The following is a 24,771-nucleotide window of genomic DNA, read 5'->3' as shown; positions in this document are numbered from 1 at the left end:
CAGTTTCTTTACCTGTAAAATGAGTTGTATTTTCATCTAAGCACTTGGTATACTGATTGGTACCTAGCTAATATTCCCTAAATGTTATCTGTTAATTATAGTATCAGTACCATTTGTTGAATAATCTCATCCTTTCTACTAATTTTAATGCCACCCAAATCATGTTAAATTTTTAATATGATTTTGCATCCATTTCTGTATTTCTGACCTTTTACGGTGGTAACCGGTAAGCTACTAACCACTGTTAAAGAATTCAAAGAGCCGCGTGTTTATGTGTGATAAAGGAATGCCGAAATGAACTTACAAAGAGATGCAGAAACTGCTCAGTGAACAAGGCAGTGATTAATTGCATTCCAGCCAGGCAGAAGTAATCTGCATTTCTGTAGACAAGAATACTTTGCATTATTATCAGTTTTCTGCAACTGACAGTGTTGTAAAATAGCTCAAAGACACCGAATGGTAGAGTGAACCCAGATGATCTAGAAAAACAATCTGTTTTTCTCTTTTACTCATTTCAAAATTGTATTCCTTTGCTTTGCCTACATCTTTTTTCCCCCTACTAGTGCCTGACTTAATATACATAGTTTTACAATATTTATAAATATTGGAATGGCATCTCACTTATTTCTATTGTTTTTTTTAAGGAAATTTTTTTTTCCTGGCTGTTACTTTATTATTAGTTTCCAAATGCTCGTTAGAAGCATTTCATTAATGAAAGCATTCTGATGATTAAGATTGGAAATTTGTTAGGTGAGGATAGATTAATTTTCTTTTGGGTTTATTTCAGATGATAATAATATAGAAATGAGGAGTTGAAACTTTCAGATCATCTCTTCCCACCCCCTAATTTAGAATCTTTTTATCATGAAAAATATCAAACCATAGACTAAGAGAAAAAATGTCTTTAAACCCCATCACCCAGGTCCAGAACTTATCAGTTCCTCACAGCTCTTGTTTCATCCACAGTCCTACCCATTCTTATGCTGGATGCCCCAGATTCACATAGGGTCCCACATAGTTCATCAGTTAACATTTTATACGTGTGTCTGAAAGATAAGGAGACTTGATATTAATACATGAGTGAAATACAGGTAACACATCCGAAAACTTAAAAAATTTAAATATCAGATGAATAGTATTCAACTGTTCCCCATTGTCTAATATTTTTTTTTCAAGTTTATTTCTTTGAATCAGGATATAAGTAAGAGCCATACATTACAGTTTGTTGCTGTGTCTTAAATCTCCTTTAAATAGCCTTCTAGAGCTGGTTTTGTGAATTTGTACAAAGATGATTTGTTGTTTAGTTTTGCTTTTAATCATTTTGAAGTCACGGCTTACAAACTGTTGGATTTGTTTTCAGTTTTAGCAGTGATTCTTCCTGATGGTCTCCTGTGCTAATCAGGCAAGTCTCTTCCAGTTGCTTCTGATGTCTTCCGACATGACCGAGGAGTTTCTTGATAGCTGCCTTGCTTTCTGGTATGACAGGGTGTCCAGGGCAACTTCCTGTGTGCTCTGTCCTGACCTACAGCCAGGCAGCCATTTCTTGAAGGAGAAGTGGTGTCTAAAGATGCCAGTCTGGGCAGCTACTCATTTAATAAAAGAGGATACTGGCGGCAGCTTCTCATTTAATAAAAGAGGATGCCAGTGCTGTGCTAATAAGTTGATAGGTTTGCTCAAGTCTTTTAAACAGACTTAGCATCTGGATATTTTCTCCTAACTTTTAAACTAGCACATGAAAGCTGTTAAAAGATATCAAAAATGTGTGTTTCTTGCTATATCAGATTTCAGAATACTGTATTAAAATATAATCTACTAATTGGAGAATAATAAATACACATTTAGAACTTTTAAAAGGAAGTAACTTGTTTTTTCTTTTGAAGAATGTTATCTGAGATAATAAAGTTGCATTTGAAAATTAGACTACCTGATGCCGTGCAGTGGTAGTTTCTTGATCATGTAGTTTATTTGATATAAATTATTTAATAGTTATGTGAACATTTTCAAATAATATTATCTTTTCCAACTGTTAAGGTAGCATGTAGGTTTGTGTTTACCCAGAAAGAATCCAAGTTCCTGCAGTCATAGCTCTTTCAACCACAGCATTTCACAGGATTCCTGTGGACAAGAAATCAATTGTATTTCATGGGTTCCTCAGTAGAACTTGCTTGCTGGGAATTCTTTAAAAAGAAAGTATTTGCATAAGTGTTATGTACGTAGCTAGTCATTTTGAACATTTATTCTACTGTTGGAAGGCATTTTTGCTTGAATAAGAACTTTTCTGACTCTTTGCTCTAAGAAGCTGCACAGTCTTGCATTCTTGATGGCAGATCTGCTGTTAGTGAAAACGATGCTTCCTGTAGGTATTTAGTGCTTCTGTTTTGTTCTCGATCATTCTGGTTGTGTCTTTAGATGTGTTACAAGCAGTGTCTCTTGACTGTTTTTTGTAACATTATCTTCCCCTACAGTTATTTGTGACCGTCACATCACTTAGCTTGTCTTGAAAGTCATGTTTTCTTTTCTTTTTAGGAGGCACTGGCTACAATTAGACTTCTTGATGTCCTTTGCGAAATGACCGCTAATACTGACCTGCTCGGCTATCTGCAGGTTTTTCCTGGCTTGTTGGAGAGAGTGATTGGTGAGTGAAATATCACACATAGTGTTGTTTTGAATCAAGAAATCTTTGACTTGTCATACTATAGTATAAAGTTTAAACACAGATCCTTAATGTTGAGTGTATTGGTCTTCTTTTAAGATTTTCTGGAATATTTCTTCTTGAAAGGACTCGTCGTGTTCCGGCAGCAGCTCTGGCTTTTGCCCCTTGACGCCATTTATCGCCTGCTCAGCGGATGGGGACCCTTGTCCTTGTACGCGGGCGCCCAGAGTGGTGGCCCGTCGGTAGCGCTTGTGACGGTGGTGGCGGGTGGTGGCCCGTCGGTAGCGCTTGTGACGGTGGTGGCGGGTGGTGGCCCGTCGGTAGCGCTTGTGACGGTGGTGGCGGGTGGTGGCCCGTCGGTAGCGCTTGTGACGGTGGTGGCGGGTGGTGGCCCGTCGGTAGCGCTTGTGACGGTGGTGGCGGGTGGTGGCCCGTCGGTAGCGCTTGTGACGGTGGTGGCGGGGGGAGGGTTTGGGAAGACGGGGGTGTCAGGGAAGATGGTGATTTTTATGCTACTGTCGCTTCACCAGTCTTGTTAGTGAATTTTTCCTAGCTTCACTTAGGGAACTTGAAGAATAATACTGCCTTACCTATAGTAATTACATATTCCATTCTTAAAGGAAATTGTTTTAAACGGGAAGCTATTGTTTGAAATATTATCATCTTTGCTAAAAAGCTGTGCAAAATAAGTTCACTTATTTTGTAAGTAATAAGTAGTAAGTTCACGTACAACCTGTTGCTTGTGGTGAGCCATGCTTGTGGTTGCTGTTCACTGTTGGCCTTTTTTTTCCTTCATTAAGACAGCACACTTTTTCTGGAGACCCATCTTCCAAGAAAGATGAATTGGCGTCTAGATGGGTAGAGGAGTTAGCAGTGAACTTTAGAAGATGTTTAGAGTCTCATATCAGCGTTTTATTTTGAATGCAGTGCTTTCAGTGGTAGTTAAAATAAGACATCACAAAACTGAGAAACTGAATTACTGCAGGAAAAGCACGCGTTTGGAGCCTGAGCAAATGTGGGTTGTCAGCCCAGCTGCCAGCCCAACATCTCCGAAACTGGTTTCTTCATTTTAAGTCAGGAACATGACCTGCCTTTAATGACTTCGTTGAGAGCGGTAAATGAGATAATGTGGAAACAGTTTATAAAACCTCTGGAAGATTGTCTACTTTCACAGACTGCCTATAAGCATTTCATAGAGTATGATAGTATTAAGGTATTTCTTCTGAGTGTACCCAAAATAGATTAATAGAGAAGTTGTGCTGCCTTCTGATTATCTGAACAATGGGAAAAAAAATCAGCATGCTTCTTGATTTCTATCATATGGCTTGTTGCAGATAGGTACTGAAGCTTGGGGGCATCCATGGTGGCTTAATGGTAAAGAATGTGCCTACAATGCAGGAGACGTAGGTTCAGTCCCTGGGTCGGGAAGATCCCCTGGAGGGAGAAATGGCAACGCACCCCAGTATTGTTGCCTGGGAAATCCCATGGACACAGGGGCCCGGGTGGCCGAGTTGGACACGGCTGAAGTGACTTACACGCTGCAGTTTGCACTTCAGTGACTGCAGCTGTCACATGAGCGCCTTCATAAAGAAGTTGGATTTGGAAACCTTGTACTAGGAAAGACGGAAGAAAATGTTTAGCTGACCTTCTGTGTGGATAAATAGAAAGTCCAGGTTGGGATAATCATTTTGGCTTATCACCCCCCAAGTCAGCGTTATGGTAAATTCTAAGGCAAACGCTGAAGAGCCTTCTAACTGTTACTTTGATGAAAGCTTTCAGTATTCTGTGCGTGCATGTGTGCTAATTCCCTTCAGTCTTGTCTGACTCTTTGCGACCCCCTGGACTATAGCCTGCCAGGATCCTTTGTCCGTGGGATTCTCCAGGCAGGAATACTATACCTGTATTTTATATTAATCCATTAAAATAAATTACATTTATTTATGAGAATCTAGTACAAAATAAGGGATTCTTAAGAGTCCCTTGGACTGCAAGGAGATCCAGCCAGTCAATCCTAAAGGAAATAAGTCCTGAATATTCTTTGGAAGGACTGATGCTGAAGCTGAAACTCCAATACTTTGACCACCTGATGTGAAGAGCTGACTCATTGGAAAATAACCTGATGCTGGGAACGATTGAAGGTGGGAGGAGAAGGGGACGACAGAGGGTGAGATGGTTGGATGGCATCACCGACTCAATGGACATGAGTTTGAGTAAGCTCCGGGTGTTGGTGATCGGCAGGGAAGTCTGGCATGCCGCAGTCCATGGGGTCACAAAAGAGTCAGACACAACTGAGCAACTGAACTGAACTGAGTACAAAACAAAAATTTTCCTGTGGAAAACAGTTTACCCTTTCTGTTGTAGACCTTCTACGCCTGATTCACGTGGCCGGCAACGATCCTACAAACATCTTCAGTGCCTGTGCTTCCATTAAAGCAGACGGTGACGTCTCCAGTGTGGCTGAGGGCTTCAAGTCTCACCTCATTCGCCTGATTGGGAATCTGTGCTACAAGAATAAAGATAACCAAGACAAGGTAAGGTTCTTAGTATGCTTTATACATATACCACTTTATTTAGAATATAGTCTTTAGGATTTAGAATCTATTCATTTTCTGGAGATGAAGCTTTGAAGTGCTTAGAGAGTAGCTTGAGGTATATGTATACGTGTGTATTTCCACAGCTTGACATAATGTGTCATATTTGTTTGTATTAGGGTTTCTATTGTAATTTTTGCATTGTATTTGCTCTGTGTGTTTGAAGCAGTCTCCTCTGTATTAAACAGTCAGTGCTTGTCCTAAGCCTGTGTATTTGAACATACTACTTATTATATGGAGCACATGAGTGAAAAATAGAACCTAGAAATTTTCAAGCACATAGTAGACATTTAATAAACATAATATCTTTTGGACCATTATCTTAAGAAACAAGCAAATCTTAACTTACATCTGTGCCCTGCATTTATGCATCATAAGCATTTCTTCCAGATACTCTGGCGTGGACATACTGTTTAAGTGTAAATCTCTGAAAACTCAACAGACTGCCGCTGGAGACCTCTTTTGTGCTGAACAGCTGAGGGGTAATTGTATCGCTAATATGAGAGGGTGATAAAAAGAGATAGCAGGAGGGCTGGACCGCGTGCTTCCCTTTGAACAGCCTGCCTGTGTCTTTCCAGAGTTTTGCTTTTGTTTGGTGGCATTTGTTTTGCTTTGTCAGATACTGAACATATATGGGGTAGATTATATTTTTCCAAGATGGCTGCAAAAATATCAATCATTCTGTATGTATTCCTGCAATGTGACTTTGCCACTTCCCCGTCAGAGGTTAGATTTATTTCTCCATCCTCTTGAATCTCAATGACTAAGGCCTGTGAGTGCTTTGAATTATAAAATATGGTGGGAGGGATCCAGTACCGCTTCTGGTCTAGCCCTTGACCGGTCGGGTAGATCCCATATCTAGCCTCTTAGAGGCCAGTCATCACATAAGAAGTGCAGATTCCCTGAGATTACCATGTCCACATGGAGAAGCCCACATGGAGGAGCATGAAATGCAGCGAGGAGAGAGAAGGGGGCTGGTGAACAAGCCCTGGGGCATCAGGCACAGACATGAGAGGCTATCTTGGAACATTTTATGTCATTGCCCAGTTTCTTTGTTCCAAGCGCAGTGCCTCAGTTGCCCAGCGGATGCATGAATCAGGGACAGCCTGCCTGGCCAAGCCCTTTCTGAATTTGTGACCTATAGCATTGTGAGTAAAAGTAAAAGTTTTGGGGAAAAAATAAGTTGTGTAGGTTCTGTTTCTGTTAATGGCCCTGTAAGCTACTATTGGACTGATCCTCCTGCAAGTAGTAAACTCTGGACAAAAGACAGCAATGTGAAGACATTCCAATTTGATATAGTTAGATTTTGGAGTTGAGATGACACTTGGATGAAGGGCACAACAGAGTGTGCCACGTGGGGCAGTTAAAACTCCGATAGAAAATCTATAGTTCTTTTAGCTTAAAGAGTCAAAGGACAGTTTGGAGCAGCCACAGCTTTTGGAAAGTGAAAGTGGAAATCCTGGAAAGAAGAAAGTAAGCCCTACACACTATGTACCAACCGCCTGAATCTCTGCTGGTGCCTGAATTCAAGACACAGCGTCAGGCTCCAAGCAGCTAAGCTAGGGATAAGATAATGACACTGAGATTTGAGCCGCCAACATAAGGGTCTCGGTTTAAGTCCAACCAAGATAATTACCTACTGAGACAAATAAGACACCAATATTCTGTAGAGGAATATAATAGAACCTAGAGTTTTCCATACCATAGCATTCACAATGTCCAAGATAACTTACAACCCAAACTTACATGAAACACAGGAAGATACAACCCATTATCAAGACAAAAAAGATAGTGGAGATAGACTGTGTGATGACATAGATGTGGGTTTAAAGCAGCTGTGACTCCGCACAAGGATGCAAGGGAAACGTGCTTTGAGTGGATGAGAAGATCGCTCTTCTCAGCAGCGAAACAGAGACTGTATAAAAGAACCAAACAGAAATCTTAGAACTGAAAAGTACAGTGTCCAAATAAAATATGAAAATTTTACCGAATGAAGTTAACAATTCAATAGAGAGGACAGAGGAAACAGTCAGTGAACTTGGAGACAGAGCAGCAGAAGTCATCCAGTCTAAACAGCAGGGGAGAGAAAAGACTGGAAATGGAGTGGCCATCCTCAGATGCTAAATTCCGGGGTAGTATGTTGCGCATCATTTAATAACTGGAATCATTCCTGCAGGACGTGGCATGGACACGCTGGACGGTTTGCCCTTTTATATACGTGTTTGCTGTTTCAGTGACTCATCTGTGAACAGGCACGAGTGGAAGACTACTAATCCACCCTTGGAAAATTACTGGGCTGATTTTTATAAGAGAAAGTTGATGGAGAATAAAACACTTTACCTTTTTAATGACCAAGACTGCCTTTCTTCAGGAGCACAAAAGAGATGGTTTTCTTGTGTTTAACTGTTCTTTTGTTGCTAATTTGGATTGCCTTCTTAAAGGAACAAAATGTAGTAACCCTTAAAAGGCTTATGAAATAACTCACTGAGGTCGGATCAGATTGCAGCGTTAAGTAAGCACGGGGTGTGCCCCAGGGCTGCTCTGGAGAGGTCGTGGGACTCTCAGGAAGTCAATGGTGTGTCCTCCTCGTGTGCAGTTGCTGATAGCTCTGCTGACTTGTGAGCAAACACTCTCGAAGGTATGAAGGCGTTCGTCCTTTGAGCGTAACAATGCCTCTGTTTCTCCTACGTTTTTTACCTACACCAACAAAAAGCTCAGCCTGAAAGCATTGCTTGTGGGATTTTGTTCTCCTTCCAAAGAAGCTATCACAGCATCACAACCGTGACTCACTGGGTGTTAGCCTTGCTCATTGATGCCGCAGAGGGTGGAGTTCGTTTTGGAGAAACAGATGGTTCTAGAGCAGGTCCTTACCACCATGCTGTTGATTTTCGTTATAGCATCTGGATTGTCTCACTTTTCTGCAGCTCGGGGCCTAGAAGGACGTTTGGCTCTTTCTCCATGACTAAAGATATGTTTTGGGGGGATTTTATATCATCAAGCTTAATGAAGTTAATCCTTCACCCAGAGGGGAAACGGGGCTGATGGTTTGTCGAGTGTCTGCTTTGTCCAGCCTTGTGCTTATGAACATGTGTTACCCTCTTTTTGCGTCAGTCCTGGAGTCAGGTTCTGCCAGCCACACTGCAGGGAGAGGCCACCAGTTAGTGATCTGCAGAGTCCAGAGCAGAGTGTAGGTTTGTCTGCGAGCCTGGGCCTGTGCTCTCTCCCCTCTACCACGCGGCTTCTCGTCTGGAAGCTTTCCAGGGGTTCGGGGAAGATGTCTTAAATAGACTTCCTGAGTGGCCTGAGACTGTAGATGCTGGAGGCTAAGCAGGCTCCTTGGGTCCGCTCTTGGTTCAAGTCAGCCACCCTTTTGCAGCTCACGTCTCTGTCTCTGAGTCATCCATTCATCAACTGTGGGTGACCCTAGCCTTGGGGACCCTTAGATGGATAAGGCAGACCAACGTCTCCTCCTGTGCAGCTTCCCTCTTGGAGCACTGAGGCACCATCCTTCCTTGTTGAACCAGAATCCCAGAGTTATTGGCACATATTTCCTGCAGTCTTCGTGCACTACTGATTGTTCTGAGGTTTGGTCAGAAGTCATTTAAGCCCAGCTAGTGGTGCCCACCTGCGGATGGTTCCCCCTGTGATTAGTTATGTGACCCTTTCTCTGTTACAAAGGTCATTCCTCTGAATTAGTTCTTTGGAACATTTTGACACGTCTCTGGCAAGGCTGAAGATATTGTCATCATTTTCTGAATGAAGAAACCGAGGCTCAGAGGGACTAGATGCGGTTTAATTCAGCTGGCATGTGTGGAATGGACACTGCTATATGCTGCATGATCCCCTTAGTAGGGAGGCGTGCAGGGGCGCCCGCAGCTCCAGCCAGAGTCCCTGATTTGAGGGGGAGGGCACCGTGGGGGAGGAGCAGCCCTCTGTAAACTCCGATGGGAGCTGGCCTGCACCATAGTAACAGGAAGGGCGATAATCTTTTCCATTTGTGTCCATGGGCAGTTTTTAGGACGGTCAGGCTGCCTAGTCTGCGATTGAAAATGTGCTCAGAAATTTATCTTCCCCGGTTTTCTGTGCGTGAACCAAGTCAGAACTTGAACCAGAAACTTAGCTCTGTACACATGAGGAATTTCTAGATTTCCCTTTACCAAGTCATCGTAGGGAAATGTTCTCATGTGCAGGGTTAGTGTATTGTCGAGTGTCTGCTTTGTCCAGCCTTGTGCTTATGAACGTGTGTTTTCCTCTTTCATCTTTGCGTCAGTCCTGGAGTCAGGTTCTCACCTTGTGTTTTGTGCTCAGCTCACATGGTGTGTTCCTGCCACCTCTGTGGTGGTTTGTTTACTTGTAGACCTTTGTGGACCTGAAATGGAGATTGTATTTTGGTTTCTGTTGTGAGAAGCACATGGATATTAATGCTGCAAACATGACGAAAGCACTCTCCGGCTTCTTCTTTGTTAGAATAAGGAATGTTGGGTTTAGTTTGTTGCTTCCTCATTCTTCTTCTCTTCGCTGTTGTCATGAACTCTTTAAGTGGATGCTCATTATTGAATAGAAGAAAGACCGAACACAGTGTTTGTTCTTTTCACAAAGCTGAGTGCATTCTTCACAATGGATGAGCAGGTGATCCAGTTTCTTTACCTTCTCCCCGACACTGCCCCCCCGACCCCAAGAAATCATAGTGACTGAGGTGGGCCATCCACTGTTGTGGCTGAATTCATTGTGCTGAAGATTTTGTGGAAATGCTGTTCAGTGTCTTCTCTTCCCCCTTCTGCTCCTGATTGAAAGATTGCTAGCTTTCACACATATGTTTGATCCCATGTGTTCAAACATATGCACCCATAAAGCTTTCATTCCAGGCATGACTTCATTTTAAAAATAAGTCCGTTGTATATGAGAAAGTTCACCATGTAAAGACAATGAACTCTTTGGCCACTTGTCTATTGTGAAGGCAGGTTTCATTTCTATATCTTTGTGATGCATTTCCCAGTAAATGTTTTACCCACTGTGTGACCCCCAGCATCTAAATTGTACCTGCCACATATAAACATTCAGTAAATGTTTCTTGAATGAGAATTTATTTTAAAACATCTGTCAAGTGTCCACTACATACTGAGCACAGTTGTTGATGCTGAAGATATAAAGCAAGTAAGACACACTCTTCCTCTTCAAGGAACCTACATTTTACTATAAAATTTCCTGACCGTGTTTGCAAACAAAGACAGGCAGTTAAAACAACTTTTTCAAACAAAAATGAATGTTCCGCTAAATGCTGGCTTTTGTAATTATTTGTAGTTTGCCTTATTTTTATTTGATTTATCCATAGCCACATTTTAGACTGTAAGGACATGTGTTAATATATAGCATAAAATATTTGCCAGTTGTTACAAATTTTAATTCAAAGTTTAAGCTTTGTAGCTCTGATTGCACTTTTTGCATTAAAGTTTTAGACTAAATAATGATTGTTAAACATTCATAAGAGGATTATTTTTACGTCCCTTTTTTGAGGGGGAGGGGTACCTTTCACATCCATATGGGAGGAACCACAAACAGGCAAACCATTATATCCTTTTTCATAATGATTTCTTTCTATTTGAAATGTTCTTAAGCAGCATATTTGCCTGTTAAATCATGAAACTTAAAAATCTGTTGCTCTTCCCTAATTACTTCCTTTAGGGCGTTGCTCTTGATGGGGGTCAGTCCGTGTTTTGTACAGCGTTACTGGCTGACTTACCCAGACAATTGACAGAGTTGTTTATTTATCACAGTTGCAGAGAAAACACCACTGACAGGCTTGTGCTGGTGTTTTCCTCTGTGCTGCTCTCAGTGGGTTTGGGGATTCCCAGGTGGTTCAGGGGTAGAGAATCGGCCTGCCGGTGCAGGAGACATGGGTTTGATCCCTGGGTTGGGAGGATCCTCTGAAGGAGGAAATGGCAGCCCACACCAGTATTCTTGCCTGGAGAATCCTGTGGACAGAGGAGCCTGGCAGGCAGGTGGGTTTGGGTGGCAGTGCCCTTGATGCTCAGTCCTTACGCAGGCAGGCATCTGCCTTCTTAGCCTGTGCTCGCCCTGTGTGGATGTCCCAGCGTGCACTCATCCCACTGACCTTAATTTAGCCCTCAGAACTGAGGGTCACAGGATGCTTTCTCTGCAAAACCATCTGAGGTCGGTGCAGGGAAGCTTTCTACTCTGCTCTCCTCTCTACCTTGTCTGTCTGCTCCTTGTTACTGTCGTTCCATCACTTAGTCATGTCTGGTTCTTTGTGACCCCATGGACTGCAGCAGGGCAGGCTTCCCTGTCCTTCACCGTCTCCCAGAGCTTGCTCAAATTTATGTCCATTGAGTCAGTGATGCCATCCAACCATCTCATCCTCTGTCGTCCCCTTCTCCTCCTGCCTTCATCTTTCCCAGCAGTGATACCTCTGGCTTTTTAATACGCTGTCTAGGTTTGTCATAGCTTTTCTTCCAAGGAGCAAGCGTCTTTTAATGTCATGGCTGCAGTCACTGTCCGCAGTGATGTGGGAGCCCAAGAAAAGAAAATCTGTCACTGTTTCCACTTTTCCCCCATCTGTTTGCCATGTAGTGATGGGACTGTGATCTTAGTTTTTGAATGTTGAGTTTTAAGGCAGCTCTTTCATTCTCCTCTTTTACTCTCATCAAGAGGCTGTTTAGCTCCTGTTCGTTTTCTGCTATTAGAGTGGTATCATCTGCATATCTGAGGTTGTTATTTCTCCCAGCAATCTTTATTCCAGCTTGTGCTTCATCCAACCCGGCATTTCTCATGATGTACTCTGCATATGAGTTAAATAAGCAAGATGACAGTATATAGCCTTGGCATACTGCTTTCCCAACTTGGAACCAGTCCGTTGTTCCATGTCTGGTTCTAACTGTTGCTTCTTGACCTGCATACAAGTTTCTCAGGAGGCAGGTAAGATGGTCTGGTATTCTCAACTCTTAAAGAGTTTTCCACAATTTGTTGTGATGCACACAGTCAAAGGCTTTAGCATAGTCAATGAAGCAGAAGTAGGTGTTTTTCTAGAATTCCCTTGCTTTTTCTGTTATCCAACGGATCTTGGCAGTTTGATCTCTGGTTCCTCTGGTTTTTCCAAATGCAGCTTGCACCTCTGGAAGTTCTCGGTTCGTGTACTGCTAAAGCCTAGCTTGAAGGAATTTGAGCATAACCCTGCCAGCACATGAAGTGAGCGTGGTTGTACAGTAGTTTGAACACTCTGAAGCATCGCCCAGCTCCCCTGCTCTCTACCCCCTGCCCCATCCCCCCAGTTTCTGTAAGTGAATGTAGCATCAGTGTTTGTTTCTAGTTCACATCACAGCACTTGTGAGTTGTTTCTACTTAAGGCTTCAGTGTGATGCACATACACTGGCCACCGGGCAGAACCATGACACACACAATTTGATCTGAGTATCACTCAAGTTTCACTTTAGCGAGTAAAAGCGATTTCTTCCTGGTCACCCACAGGCATCACCACCTTTCTTTGCTCCTCCCTTGAGGACTACTCCTTCATGAAACCCTTGCCCTACATCTTCCTGGATGATAATGGTTAATCTGCCCTCTTTCCCAGGCACATATTTTTCTACTTTTACAGGAAGCTTTAATACCCTAACTCTATGCCTGACTAACTGGGGAATTCCAGGTAGGCTATTGAAAGTGTCCTGGCATTGAGTCCTCCTGGCACTGGCTCTTCTCTTTTCCCTTGGCTTGTAACATTTGGCTCCATAAATATGAGTGATGTATCCAGGGAAACCTTACAACAGACAGAAAGCTTGGGATAGTGCGGAGAATCCAGACAAGGCTTAGAGAAGCCCACACGACCTCTTAATTTCACCACCTTTTAGCTGTACAGTATAAATTTGGACAAGTGACTTGACCTCTCTGAATCTCGGCTTCTTCACATGTAAAATGGAAACGGTTACACCTGCCTTACGGGGTTGGAAGGATTAAATGTGATCACTTACATGCAGAGCATTTGACAGTGTGTCTGGTGTCACTTACCACCTCCTCCTTCCCCCCACACCCCGCCACCTCCAACCCCACTGTGAGTGAGCGGCTGTGGTTCGTGTCCGCGTCTCCCCACTGTGGTTATTGAAATAGACGTCTGAGCGCAGCATCTCACAGTATTTAAAGACCACTCCATGCTCTTGCTTTGTTGTTGCTGGTTAGTTGCTCAGTTGTGTCCAACTCTCTGTGACCCCTTGGACTGTAGCCTGCCAGGCTCTTCTATCCATGGCATTTCTCAGGGAAGGATACTGGGGTGGCTTGCCGTCTCCTTCTCCAGGAGATCTTCCCACCCCAGGGCTCAGGCTCACACCTCCTGCCTTGGCAGGCGGGTTCTCTACCCCTGAGCCGCCAGGGAAGCCCCGCTCTGTGTTTATTGCTTTTCTAGTGAATGGGACTTTGGGGAGGAAGCAGAGTGAAAGCAAAGCATGTGAATCTTTTTTTTTTTTTTCCCCTCTTTAGTTTGACTACCAACACTTTCTCAGTTGAATTCCCCTTTTGTTATTGTCAAGTAAAGAGCTGAAGGGTTTTCTGTGTGGATTCCAGAATTGGTTCTAGCTCAGTCCTGAGAGTGTTTTAAGGGACTTCTGAATTACAGGTTTATGGCCCATCTCAGTTAGACTGTGTTTTCCTCTGTCGGAAACTAGTTGCACAGAATCCCAGCTTATTGATTTGAAGATTGAATGTATAGACAAGAGCTGGCTTGCTTAGAATTCCACATCTTTTGTAATGTAATCCGAGTTCAAGAAATATGTCAAAATTCATAAATCAAACCGTCACCATTAGTTTCCTGAACTTATAGTTCCTGCTGCAGTAAATGAAATTAAAATTCCTAGCTAGAGGACACATACCATGGTTGAGTGTGTTGCAGCTGTCTGTATCTTGTAGAGTGATGAGCTCTTCTTCTGCAGAAAAGGTTTAACATTATTTCAAAGGAAGATAAATACATGCTAAATACAGAAATACAATGCAACTTACTGTTGTCTGTTTCATACTAACCAGGCTCCAGCCCATGCCAGGCTCTTCCATGCTGTGCTTTCTCCTCTGGTTCCCACTGTTGTCTTCCTCAGAGACTAAGCTCCTTTGCAGGCAGGACACACCTGGTCTGGTTTAACACCTGGCATACCACCGAACTGCAGTGTGAGGAGCAGTGAGCAGAGGGTGAGAGCCCTGCTTTACTGGTTAGTCAGACCTTGGGTGGTTGAGTTACTTGGAGCAGTAGTAACAGGCTGACCTCTGACCTCCAGACCCAAACTTTGCTGCGCTCCACTATGTCCACATTTGCTGGAGAAAGAGACATTTGAAATCTTGGACCAACATGTAGGAGCCCTTAAGGAGGGGCGTCTTCTGTAAAGCAGTGCACGCGGGGCTGACTTTTCTTGGCAGTGACTGTATTTCTTAATTCCTGTTGAACTGTTAGTCCATAACTTCTTCAGACTAGTGTAGAAAACTGCATTTCAGGGATATGCATATTTCTCAGAAGCATCATTTACACGTTGCTTAACATACCAAAAGAAAGAGTGTAAAAGTCATTTCCCTGGGGTGGCTCAGCAGTTTGTAAAAGCCTGGTGGAAAATTCGGTTTTCTTTGCTAGGCCAGGTGGTCAGTTTCTAAACAATAAGGGTTTTAAATGGATTTGTGTTCAATAGTAAAAACCATTATTTTCAGTATCCGAATTAAGAGGTATCTGAGACTTAGGTGAGGGGAAAATCAGCTGCGTTCCTAGATAAAAATATGGAATATTGTAAAGATACTTGTTTTTAGACTCATTGTTTGTTAACTGTTCAGCCAATTACAATCCCCTGAGGGGGGAACTCAGAATTTTGAGAAAACATGAAAGTAATGGAGGAATTAACGGTATTAAAATATACTTTAAAGTTAAAATAACAGTACACAGAAATGTGTTGTTTAGTGGAAGCGCGCATAGAAGCAGACACCTGAGAAGTTACAAGAAGTGAGCATGTGACAAGGAAAGCCCAGAAACCCAGAGAGGAAAGAGAAGTTTAGTGTGAATGTGAACCAGACATGATTGATTAACTAATTGGAAAAAAATCCAACTTCACCCATAACAAACACCAGAATAAATCTGAAATTGATTAAAGTGTTAAAGATAGAACTGCAGACATAGATACTATTTAGTTGATTTTTTAGATTAAGCAAAGACATTTTATGGATTAGAAATAGTGAAGATTATTCTAGATTTCACTGTAAGTAAATGAGAGACTCTGGCTCAAACCAGCCTAAATAGGTTTAAACCTGCTACTACTGCTGTTAAACCTGGGTTCTGCTAAATCACAGCTGGGTGACCCTGAGCAGAGTATTCAACCCCTTTGCAACTCTGTACTCATCTTATGGCAGAGCAGCTGTGAGGGGTAGATTAGATCATCCGTGTAAAACATCAGATAAGCGCTGCATCACGGTCAGCTGTGTTTATGCGTTTGCCGACTTCAGTTGTAGATACTAGTAGAAACAGTCTACTTTTCCATCCATTGGGGCTGTTTTGCTCAGTTATGGTAATATGATATACAGCTAATATAATCATGTTTTCAAAAAGCAGGTACCCTGTTGGTATAGTGCTCGTGATATCCTGGTCAGTGGGAATTCGAAGTAGGATACAACATTATATCTCATGAGCACCTACTTTTTATGTTTCTGTGTCTGTTATATGTATATTTATGCAAACACATATATGCATGGCCAAATGACCCCAAAGAAATACACTACATTAATAGCAGTTATCTCTGGCTGGTAATATTAAGGATTGGTTTCTTTTTCCCATATACTTTTCATAGTCCTCTCTCAAGAGCACTTGGCATTCATGCATGCTAAGTTGCTCGGTTGTGTCCGACTCATTGTGATTCTATGAACTGTAGCCCACCAGGTTTGTCTATCTGTGGGATTCTCCAGGCAAGGATACTAGAGTGGGTTGCCGTTTCCTCCTCCAGGGGATCTTCCCAACCCAGGGATCAAACCCACCTCTCTTATGTCTCCTGTATTGGCAGATGGGTTCTTTACCACTCGTGCCACCTGGGAAGCCCACAGTCATATACAGTGTACATGAATCATTTTAATAATAAGAAGAAAATACTATTAAGAAAGGAAACCGGCCTGAATGTAGACTTCTGGTTTTCCTCTGTGACAAGAGTGTGTACTGAGTTCATTAGCCACCAAGGTTAATTTTTTCTTTGTTGTACTTCAGAGTAGGACACCATCCTGACCCCTCCAACCAAGGTCTGGAGGCTTTAATAATTGCAGTTTAAATTTATTCTTAGTGGAAAGATTTGAAAAAACATGAGCCTAGGATCTGGATGATTTTGCCAAAAAATAATAGCTGGGTTGGAGGTAGTGCATGGGGTGTGTGTAGCAAATAGAGAGGAGAGAAAATAATAAAGCTTATTTTTCCAAGGTGTGGAACGCTAAGAGGAATAGGAATTCAGATTCAGCCTTTATTGTCAGGACCTCTGATCTGGTTACATTAGCTTTTGCTGAGTGCCTCAGTTTCTGAGATTTCTGTTACGTATCTCCACTTAATAAAATCGAGTGCTTGTGATACTGTGATATTTCTTTGTATCTCCCCAGGCTTCATTTCTTTGGCTAAATGAGAAAAGTGCTCTTATTGCAAATGTTAGAGAGTTCTCTCCTTTTCTAAAAAAAAAATATAATGGAGCTGTCTATCACACATCTAAAACAGTTTTGATCTTCAGCATATTTCATGTTTTTTTCCCCCCTCCTGGCTGCAGCTCAAAATTAAGAGGATCAAAGTCACGTTCATATTAAAAGCCGTTTAAAAAAAAAAAAAATCAATACTTGAAGTCCCTATTAGACTGTTCACCTCTCCTGCTTTTAAAAGCCTATTGCTTATCTCGTCCTGATAGAATTTAATTTCAGACCTATCACATTCTAGTGGACCGAGAATGATATTTAGTCTCAAACTGTGGAATTTAGTTGAATTCGAATCTGTTGCTGTGTTGCTGTTAAGAGTAAAATCAGGAATAATTTTGACTCCAAATATGAACGAATGTGCTATTTGGCATCGCAAGAGCTTTTAGTTCAGTTCAACAAATCTGTGTCTGCCGTCTGCTGTGTGGCAGCGAGGACTGCAGGCGCTGGGGCTGCAGAGATGGGTTTGGCCCGGTGCTTACTCTCAGGGAGTTCACACTCAAAGGGGGGAGACAGGTGTGAACATAGGGTAGTAAGTGGTGTGTGCAAAGTCCTCAGAATGAATAGTAGAAACTTTCTATCTAAGTGCTTCATATGAAGGGTTCACCTCGGAGCCTCAGCAGGAGCCCTGGGATCTAGGCCGTCGGGGATGAACTGAGCAAGAGGCTGGCAGACCAGAGGGCTGGCCTGGCAGGCAGAATGGCTCCTGTGAGCACGTGTGTGGGGCCATGTGCTGTGTGCTGGACTTCACTGGGACCCAGGGGTGGGAGGTGGGGTGGTGGGGTGGCGGGGGACGAGCGAGGGGGCTGGAGAGGAGGGCTGGCCAGCTGGGCTGAGCAGGCCCTTGTTTGCCATGCTGACGGACTCTGAACTCCACAGGAGACAGTCTCTGTCTTGATAGAATCATTAAAATATCTTTTGTTTCTGAAAACGATCTGTTCTTTTTTCAGATCCTCTTATCCCCTCATCGTGTGCCCCAGCCTCCAGGAACTTAGTCCTGGTTGGACCCCGGATCCCCCCACTCTCCTTTCCTGCTGAACTTAGTCCTGGTTGGACCCCGGATCCCCCCACTCTCCTTTCCTGCTGAACTTAGTCCTGGTTGGACCCCGGATCCCCCCACTCTCCTTTCCTGCTGAACTTAGTCCTGGTTGGACCCCGGATCCCCCCACTCTCCTTTCCTGCTGAACTTAGTCCTGGTTGGACCCCGGATCCCCCCACTCTCCTTTCCTGCTGAACTGAGTCCTGGTTGGACCCCGGATCCCCCCACTCTCCTTTCCTGCTGAACTGAGTCCTGGTTGGACCCCTGACCCCCCCACTCTCCTTTCCTGCTGAACTTAGTCCTGGTTGGACCCCGGATCCCCCCACTCTCCTTTCCTGCTGAACTGAGTCCTGGTTGGACCCCTGACCCCCCACTCTCCTTTCCTGCCGTGGCTTTTCATTCTTGGCACCGCTGGTGGTGCAGAGTCTGCCCAGTGGCAGGATGTGCCCCCAGGGCCTTCCCGGGACTACTCCGCCCAGCAGCCAAGCTGGCAGGGAGCCCAGGTGGACGTTCGCTGCATGAGCCTCCCCCGGACTCCCTGCTTCTGGCGTTCTCACAGTTACCTTCAGTACAGTGTATGGGGATTTTTTTGATTTGGGGAAAAAGTTTAAATTCCATTTTTGTTTACTTACTAAGAAGGCAAGCTTGGTACACTTCACTTCTCAGAGTCTCAGCTGCTTGGTAAAATAAGATACCATTGCTGACCTCATACGTTTGTTCTGAGATTAAATTATTTTTCGTGATGAGAACTGCTCTTTATGCGTGCCTCCGCCGTCTTCCTCACTGGGCTGGCTGTCTGGAGGGGTGTTCTGTCTGTCCCATTTGTGCCGAGGCCCGTGTTCCACCACATCGCCCGCCTCTCTGAACAGAGTGTTGGAGGGGCCTGGCTCCCGGCGTGGCTATCGTCCCCAGCGGTGGCAGTGTCCTCCTTGTGGCTCTCGGCGCGGGCTTCTGAGGGGCGGCACCCCAGAAGGGGCAGCACGAGCAGGTGCTGAAGAGGGAGAAGGTTGGGCCCTGCTGGTTCCTCCTCTGCCTGGGAGCTGCCAGATGGTCGCCGCCATCCCTCAGCACAAGGCCTGGCTGGCTTCCTCTCGGAGGCAGCATCCTGGAGCTGGGGCCCGGGGCAGGAGATCCGCGTCAGCCCTCCTGGGGAGGTGCACGCTGTGCGGTGCTTGGGCGTCTGGGGAGGGCCGCCCTGAGCGGCTGGGGGAGGGGGAGCCCCAGCTCTCCCCAACCTTCAGTCTTCCCCGTGGTTGGCGTCATGCTGTCAGTTCCCTCGTCAGCCTGTATTTCCTTCAGCTCGGGTTTGTGTATGATGCACACACACTTTGGAGAGGAAACAGTTCAAGCCCTTGTCAGGTTTTCACCTATTTGTGTGATGTATTTCCGTCTGGTCCCAAGAGCAAACTTGGTGATGTGCTTGGGAGCAGCCAGGACTCTCCTAACTGAGCCTGAGGCCTGAGGTCAGTCACTGTTGTCTCCTCCTCTGTTGTTGTTTAGTCGTGGAATTGTGTCCTACTCCTGGCAGCCCCGTTCATGCAGCACAGCCCACCAGGCTCCTCATCCATGGGATTCTCCAGGCAAGAATACTGGAGGGGGTGGCCATTTCCTCTTCCAGGGGATCTTCCCGACCCAGGGAGCGAACCTGGGGCTCTTGCGTTGGCAGGCGGATTACAACGAATGCGTAACAACAAAGGAATCACAGTAATAGAAGCAAGTGTCGCATAGTGCTGACTGACAGACACCTTCCAGTCTGTTTACATACGCCAGTGCCTTTACTCTCAAGTATTTCCTGGCGGGCTGCAGTCCACGGGGTCGAAAAAAATCGGACACAACTACCGACGGAACAACAGCAGTTTCCTAGAGTGGGTGATACCACCCTCATCATACAAACCTGTGAGCTGAGGCCCATCGTGGTCAAACAACTTGCCGGAGGTCACACACACAGTCTGGAGTGGAGGCACACGAGAACCCAGGCGGCCTGGCCCCACAGCCCCCGGCGACTCGCTGCTTGGCCCCGAGGCACTGCTGGCCGGGCCTGTGTGGTGGTCTCTGCGGGGACCTCGTTAGCCACAGATGTGGTGCTTCCTGCTTTTTCCTTATGATCGCAGGTTCTAGTTCTGGTTGTAAAGGAATGCATGCAGAATATCCACTGTCAGTCTTTCAGGTGTAAGAGTAAAAATGATTCTTTCTGCTTACCCAGACTGTTTTTAAGTAGTTAGTATTCTGAGTACAGTCTCAGAAAACTGACATTTCCAAAAAGATACTTTTGATAAAGAAAATTTTATCTACTAATATATACTACTCACACACACATTTCCTGGAAAATCCCATGGCCAGAGGAGCCTGGTGGGCTTTAGTCCATGGGGTCATAAAGAGTCAGATACAACTGAGCACACGCCTCTCTCATCATGCACGCCTGAGCAGAGAGGATATGTGTTCTGTAATCATTTAGAGACAATGAACTGTTGGCATTAAAAGAAAATAGCTCAGTAGCTGTGATGAACTTCTTAATGGGTATTTCTGGTCTGTGTTTGACAGAGAGGCCCTTTGGCATCATGTCAGCCCCTCTGCTGAGAACTGCAGGAAACCTTGTTCCCCTGTGTGAGCTTGCTTGTTGGGGGGGTGGCTGGGGTGTGATTGTCCTTTTTGGGTTGGACTGTTTGTATTATTGTACATCTTATGTTACAAATCCTTCCCCAAGCGACAGTTAGCTCATGTTACTCTCAGACATTTGAATAATTGGTTTAATGTGAGACTAATTTCTGGGAATGACTCATCACTATTTACGTGGTATGAGTTAGTTCAATGTTGAATTTACCCACTGGAAAATTCCAACAGGAAACCTTAAAAATAAGTCCCTTCCACGCAGAGTTGGGACAGGAGCGGGCCTGGAGTTGAAATTTCATCTTTTGAGGCCACGCAGGCAGTGCCTGAAGATGGAAGAAGAGACGACTTGAGGATCATAGGTGAGATGAGACGAGAACACAGTTTCAAATGTTTTCTGAAACAGATCACACCCTGCCCCTTTCTGTGGCAAGGACTGACTTGGGTCTGCACCTGCAGCTCTGGAAGGACAGCCTGGGGCCTGGGGGTGTGGAGGAGGCCGGGCTGGGAAGTCTGAGCTGGGAGGCGCGGGGTGGGGGCGTTGACAGAAAAATCCGACTGGGAGCAGGGAGGGGGAAGGCGTGTCCCTGGCCTGCTGGAATTTCAGCCCTGGCAGCTCTCAGCTAAATCCTCCTCTCTCCCCCAGCCCAACCCAAACCAAACAAAAATGTCTCAGAGCTTCAGTGCAGAGAGGGGCAGTACCAGCTGATGGGCAGCCCTCCACCACCCCCCCCACCCCAGGCCCCGGCGGAGGAGCGGCCTCTGTTTCCCGCAGCTCCGGCAGCAAGGCCAGTCAGGGGAGGCCCAGGACAGGGGCCTGCACCCTTATCTTAGTCAGCTTTAGAATTCTGCTGTTTCCCCTCCAGGGCCCCTGGAGAACATGTTCCAGAAGGAGGCGGGGATGTTTCATTGAACATTTTGAAGAAAGAAACAAATCAGTCCTTTCTGTAATGCCTTTAAGATGGACTTGTTTTTAATCTTGGAAAATCATTTCTGGCAGTTTTAGAAGAAGAAGATTTTTATAGCATTGGTAAATTTGGATAGAATTTTTAAAAACCCTTTTCACAGGCACATAGGATTCAAGGAATTTTTAGTATACTGACTTTATGTCAGATTGTTTTGAAATTTTAGTTAATGTCAGAATTGTGACTAGAATTCCCATGCAAATTAATGGACATTCTATTCTCTTTTAAGTATTATTCTCTTGTATGGTTTTTATAAACAGTTGAGCTTACCCTTATTAGAAAATTAAGCCTGATACACTTTTTCCAATCCATTGGACTCATTCAGGGTACATTTATTAAGTTGGTGTTTATTAGACTTCTGTGTTGGAGAAGGCAGTGGCACCCCACTCCAGTACTCTTGCCTGGAAAATCCCATGGATAGAGGAGCCTGGTGGGCTGCAGTCCATGGGGTCGCTAAGACTTGGACACGACTGAGTGACTTCACTCTCACTTTTCACTTTCCTGCATTGGAGAAGGAAATGGCAACCCACTCCAGTGTTCTTGCCTGGAGAATCCCAGGGATGGGGGAGCCTGGTGGGCTGCTGTCTGTGGGGTCGCACAGAGTCGGACACGACTGAAGCGACTTAGCAGCAGCAGCAGCAGCAGACTTCTTTGTACACTGTTTATTATTTTTAATTATGTTTCTAAAGTGGAAGAAAACACAAGCTCAGCTTCTGTGCTAAGATGTAAAAAATTCAAAGTATAGTTGATACTTCAAAATTTGAACTGCAAAGAGGGACTTAAATATTTGTCATTAGAACACTGCTATCAGAAAGGTCCCCCACAGGGGTTAGGGGATCCCAGCCCAAGTCAGCCCGTCACCCCCCACCCTCCCCGCGTCATCTGGAGCTTCCAGCTTCCTGCCTGACGCCTTTGGCTCAGAGTTGTCCAGCCTGCTCCCCTCCATCATGTGCAGTCTGCTTAGTAGGGCTGTTGGAGTGTTACCTGAGCCACAGTGCAACTTTTTAGCCATTTCAAATTCACGTAAAAGCTCAGAAAAGCAAGTTTTACTTTTATAAATTTCAAGTCATGGCTGGAGATGCTCCCCCTTAAGTGCCGTACGTTATGATCTAGGTTCAAAACATCCGATTCAAAGCTGTTGTTGGTCGCTAAATCGTACCCAACTCTTTGTGACCCCAGGAACTGCAACACGCTAGGCTCCTCTGTCTTCCATTGTCTTCCGGAGTTTGCTCAAATCCATGTCCATTGAGTCGGTGATGCTATCTAAGCATCTCATCCTCTGCCGCCCCCTTCTCCTTTTGCCTTTTCAAATCATTTCCAAGTATCGATCTTGAAAAACTGCCGTTTCTTACAGAATAGCACACCAGATTTCCAGGTTGCTTTGGATATGTTACTGTGCCCGCTCACAACCTTAGACAGTCTCGGTTAGTGCAGTGTTTCATGCTCCAACAGTTATCTCTAAGATGTTGTCTTTAGGTTGCCAGGTGTTAATTTGAACACACCGCAGCCTGTGTGCTCGCGCGTGCACGCATGCCTCCACACTCCCGCCACAGCGCCAGGAGCTGTGATTTAAAGTGGAATTGATAGAGCAGTGGGTAATGTTTTATATTTAGGGCAAGCTCCTGATGTACGGCTTCGTGTGACATCTCGTTTTTTTAAAAGCCTGAGGCATCAGTAATCTTCACAGCAAGAATGCTCATGCTTTTATGCATTCCAGGCTTACTGTCTGTTCTGCCCAGTAAATATACGGCTTTTATGGACTTATAAATCATGACAGTAGGATTCATGCATATCCAGAAAAGAAGAGATTTAAATCTTTACCGAGTTCTCAAGATTTAATGTAGTTTAGCCATTATTCTTACTTAGAAGTAACCTTCTTATCTAAAGGCAGTATATTTCATATCTTTGAAGGTAACCTTAAAAACGTATTGCAGAGAAACAAATATTTATGAAGAGTATCCTGTGTGCCAGCCCTCTACTAAGCGCAGCAGAGAAGGCAGTGGAAGAAATGGCCCCGGTCCTTAAGTAACTCAGAGCCCAGAGGGAGATGCTGAAAGGTGAAAGACGTGGCATCTGGGAAGTCCTCTCTGGGATGGAGGAGAGAAGTCAGTGCCTTGTGGCGGGGCAGGGGAGGGCAGAGTGTCCCCCTCTGCGTGGGGCTCTGAGCAGGAGGGGCTTCGTCTTTCAGGATAGTAGGATTTAATGATGTCCTCAGCAGAGGGCAGGTTCACCTGCATGATGGACAGCTTTCCTCCCTGCTGAGCTCTGGTTGGGGAGGGCCCAGAGCTGAGGAACCACTGGTTGGTGGTGTCCACAGCCCGCTTCTCTCTGTCTTTCTGGTTTGCTGTTGTTCAGTTGCTGAATCATGTCCGACTCTTTGCGACCCCATGGACTGCAGCATGCCAGGCTCCCCTGTTCTTCACTATCTCCCAGAGTTTGCTCAGACTCTGTCCACTGAGTCAGTGATGCTACTTGACCATCTTGTGCTCTGCTGCCCCCTTCTCCTTTTGCCCTCAGTCTTTCTCCCAGCATCAGGGATGAGTTGGCTCTTCGCATCAGGTGACCAAAGTATTGGAGCTTCAACATCAGTCCTTCCAATGAATGCTCAACGTTCATTTCCTTTAATATTAACTAGTTTGATCTCCTTGCAGTTCAAGGGGCTCTCAGGATCTCCAGCACCACAATTCAGAAGCATCAATTCTTCGGCACTCAACCTTTATTATAGTCCAACCTCTCACATCCGTACATGCATACTGGAGAAACCATAGCTTTGAAGATATGGACCTTTGTTGACAAGATGATGTCTCTGCTTTTTAATACACTGTCTAGATTTATTTATCTAGGTGTATATATTTATTTATCTGTCTAGGTGTGTTTATCTAATTTACATACAGACAAAATCCCCAGGTTTTTAAAACTTTTTTAAAGTCAGTTTTGATTGTGCTGGGTCTTCATTGCTGCACGCGGGCTTCCTCTGCTGTGGCAATCAGGAGCCGTGTTCCAGTTGTGACTCGTGGTCCCCTCTCTCTGCGGTGGCCTCTCTTGCTGGGGAGCCTGGGTTCTAGACGCACCGACTTCAGTAGCTGTGGGACGTGGGCCTAGTTGCCCCGAGTCACGTGAGTCCTCCTGGACCAGGGATCAAACCCAAGTCCCCTGCATTGGCAGGCAGATTCTTAACCCCTGGACCACCAGGGAAGTCTGCACGCACAAATTTTAAACGAACGATTTGATGAGTTT

At 44.8% G+C, this 24,771-nt stretch overlaps 1 protein-coding gene across 3 annotated transcripts in view; it reads left to right on the top strand.

The window, feature by feature from the left end:
* ATXN10 (ataxin 10) overlaps positions 1 to 24,771 on the top strand; it is a 144,116-nt gene that overhangs the window by 60,780 nt on the left and 58,565 nt on the right. For all 3 annotated transcript variants that reach the window (XM_025282685.3, XM_025282686.2, XM_025282687.2), the window contains exons 8-9: positions 2,527 to 2,635; positions 5,015 to 5,184. In XM_025282685.3, coding sequence (XP_025138470.1) covers positions 2,527 to 2,635; positions 5,015 to 5,184 — 279 coding nt within the window. The remainder of the gene's footprint in view (positions 1 to 2,526; positions 2,636 to 5,014; positions 5,185 to 24,771) is intronic.

Source organism: Bubalus bubalis, chromosome 4 (assembly GCF_019923935.1).
Source record: "Bubalus bubalis isolate 160015118507 breed Murrah chromosome 4, NDDB_SH_1, whole genome shotgun sequence".
NCBI classification, from domain to species: Eukaryota; Metazoa; Chordata; class Mammalia; order Artiodactyla; family Bovidae; genus Bubalus; species Bubalus bubalis.
This window is presented reverse-complemented; position numbering and strand designations above follow the sequence as displayed.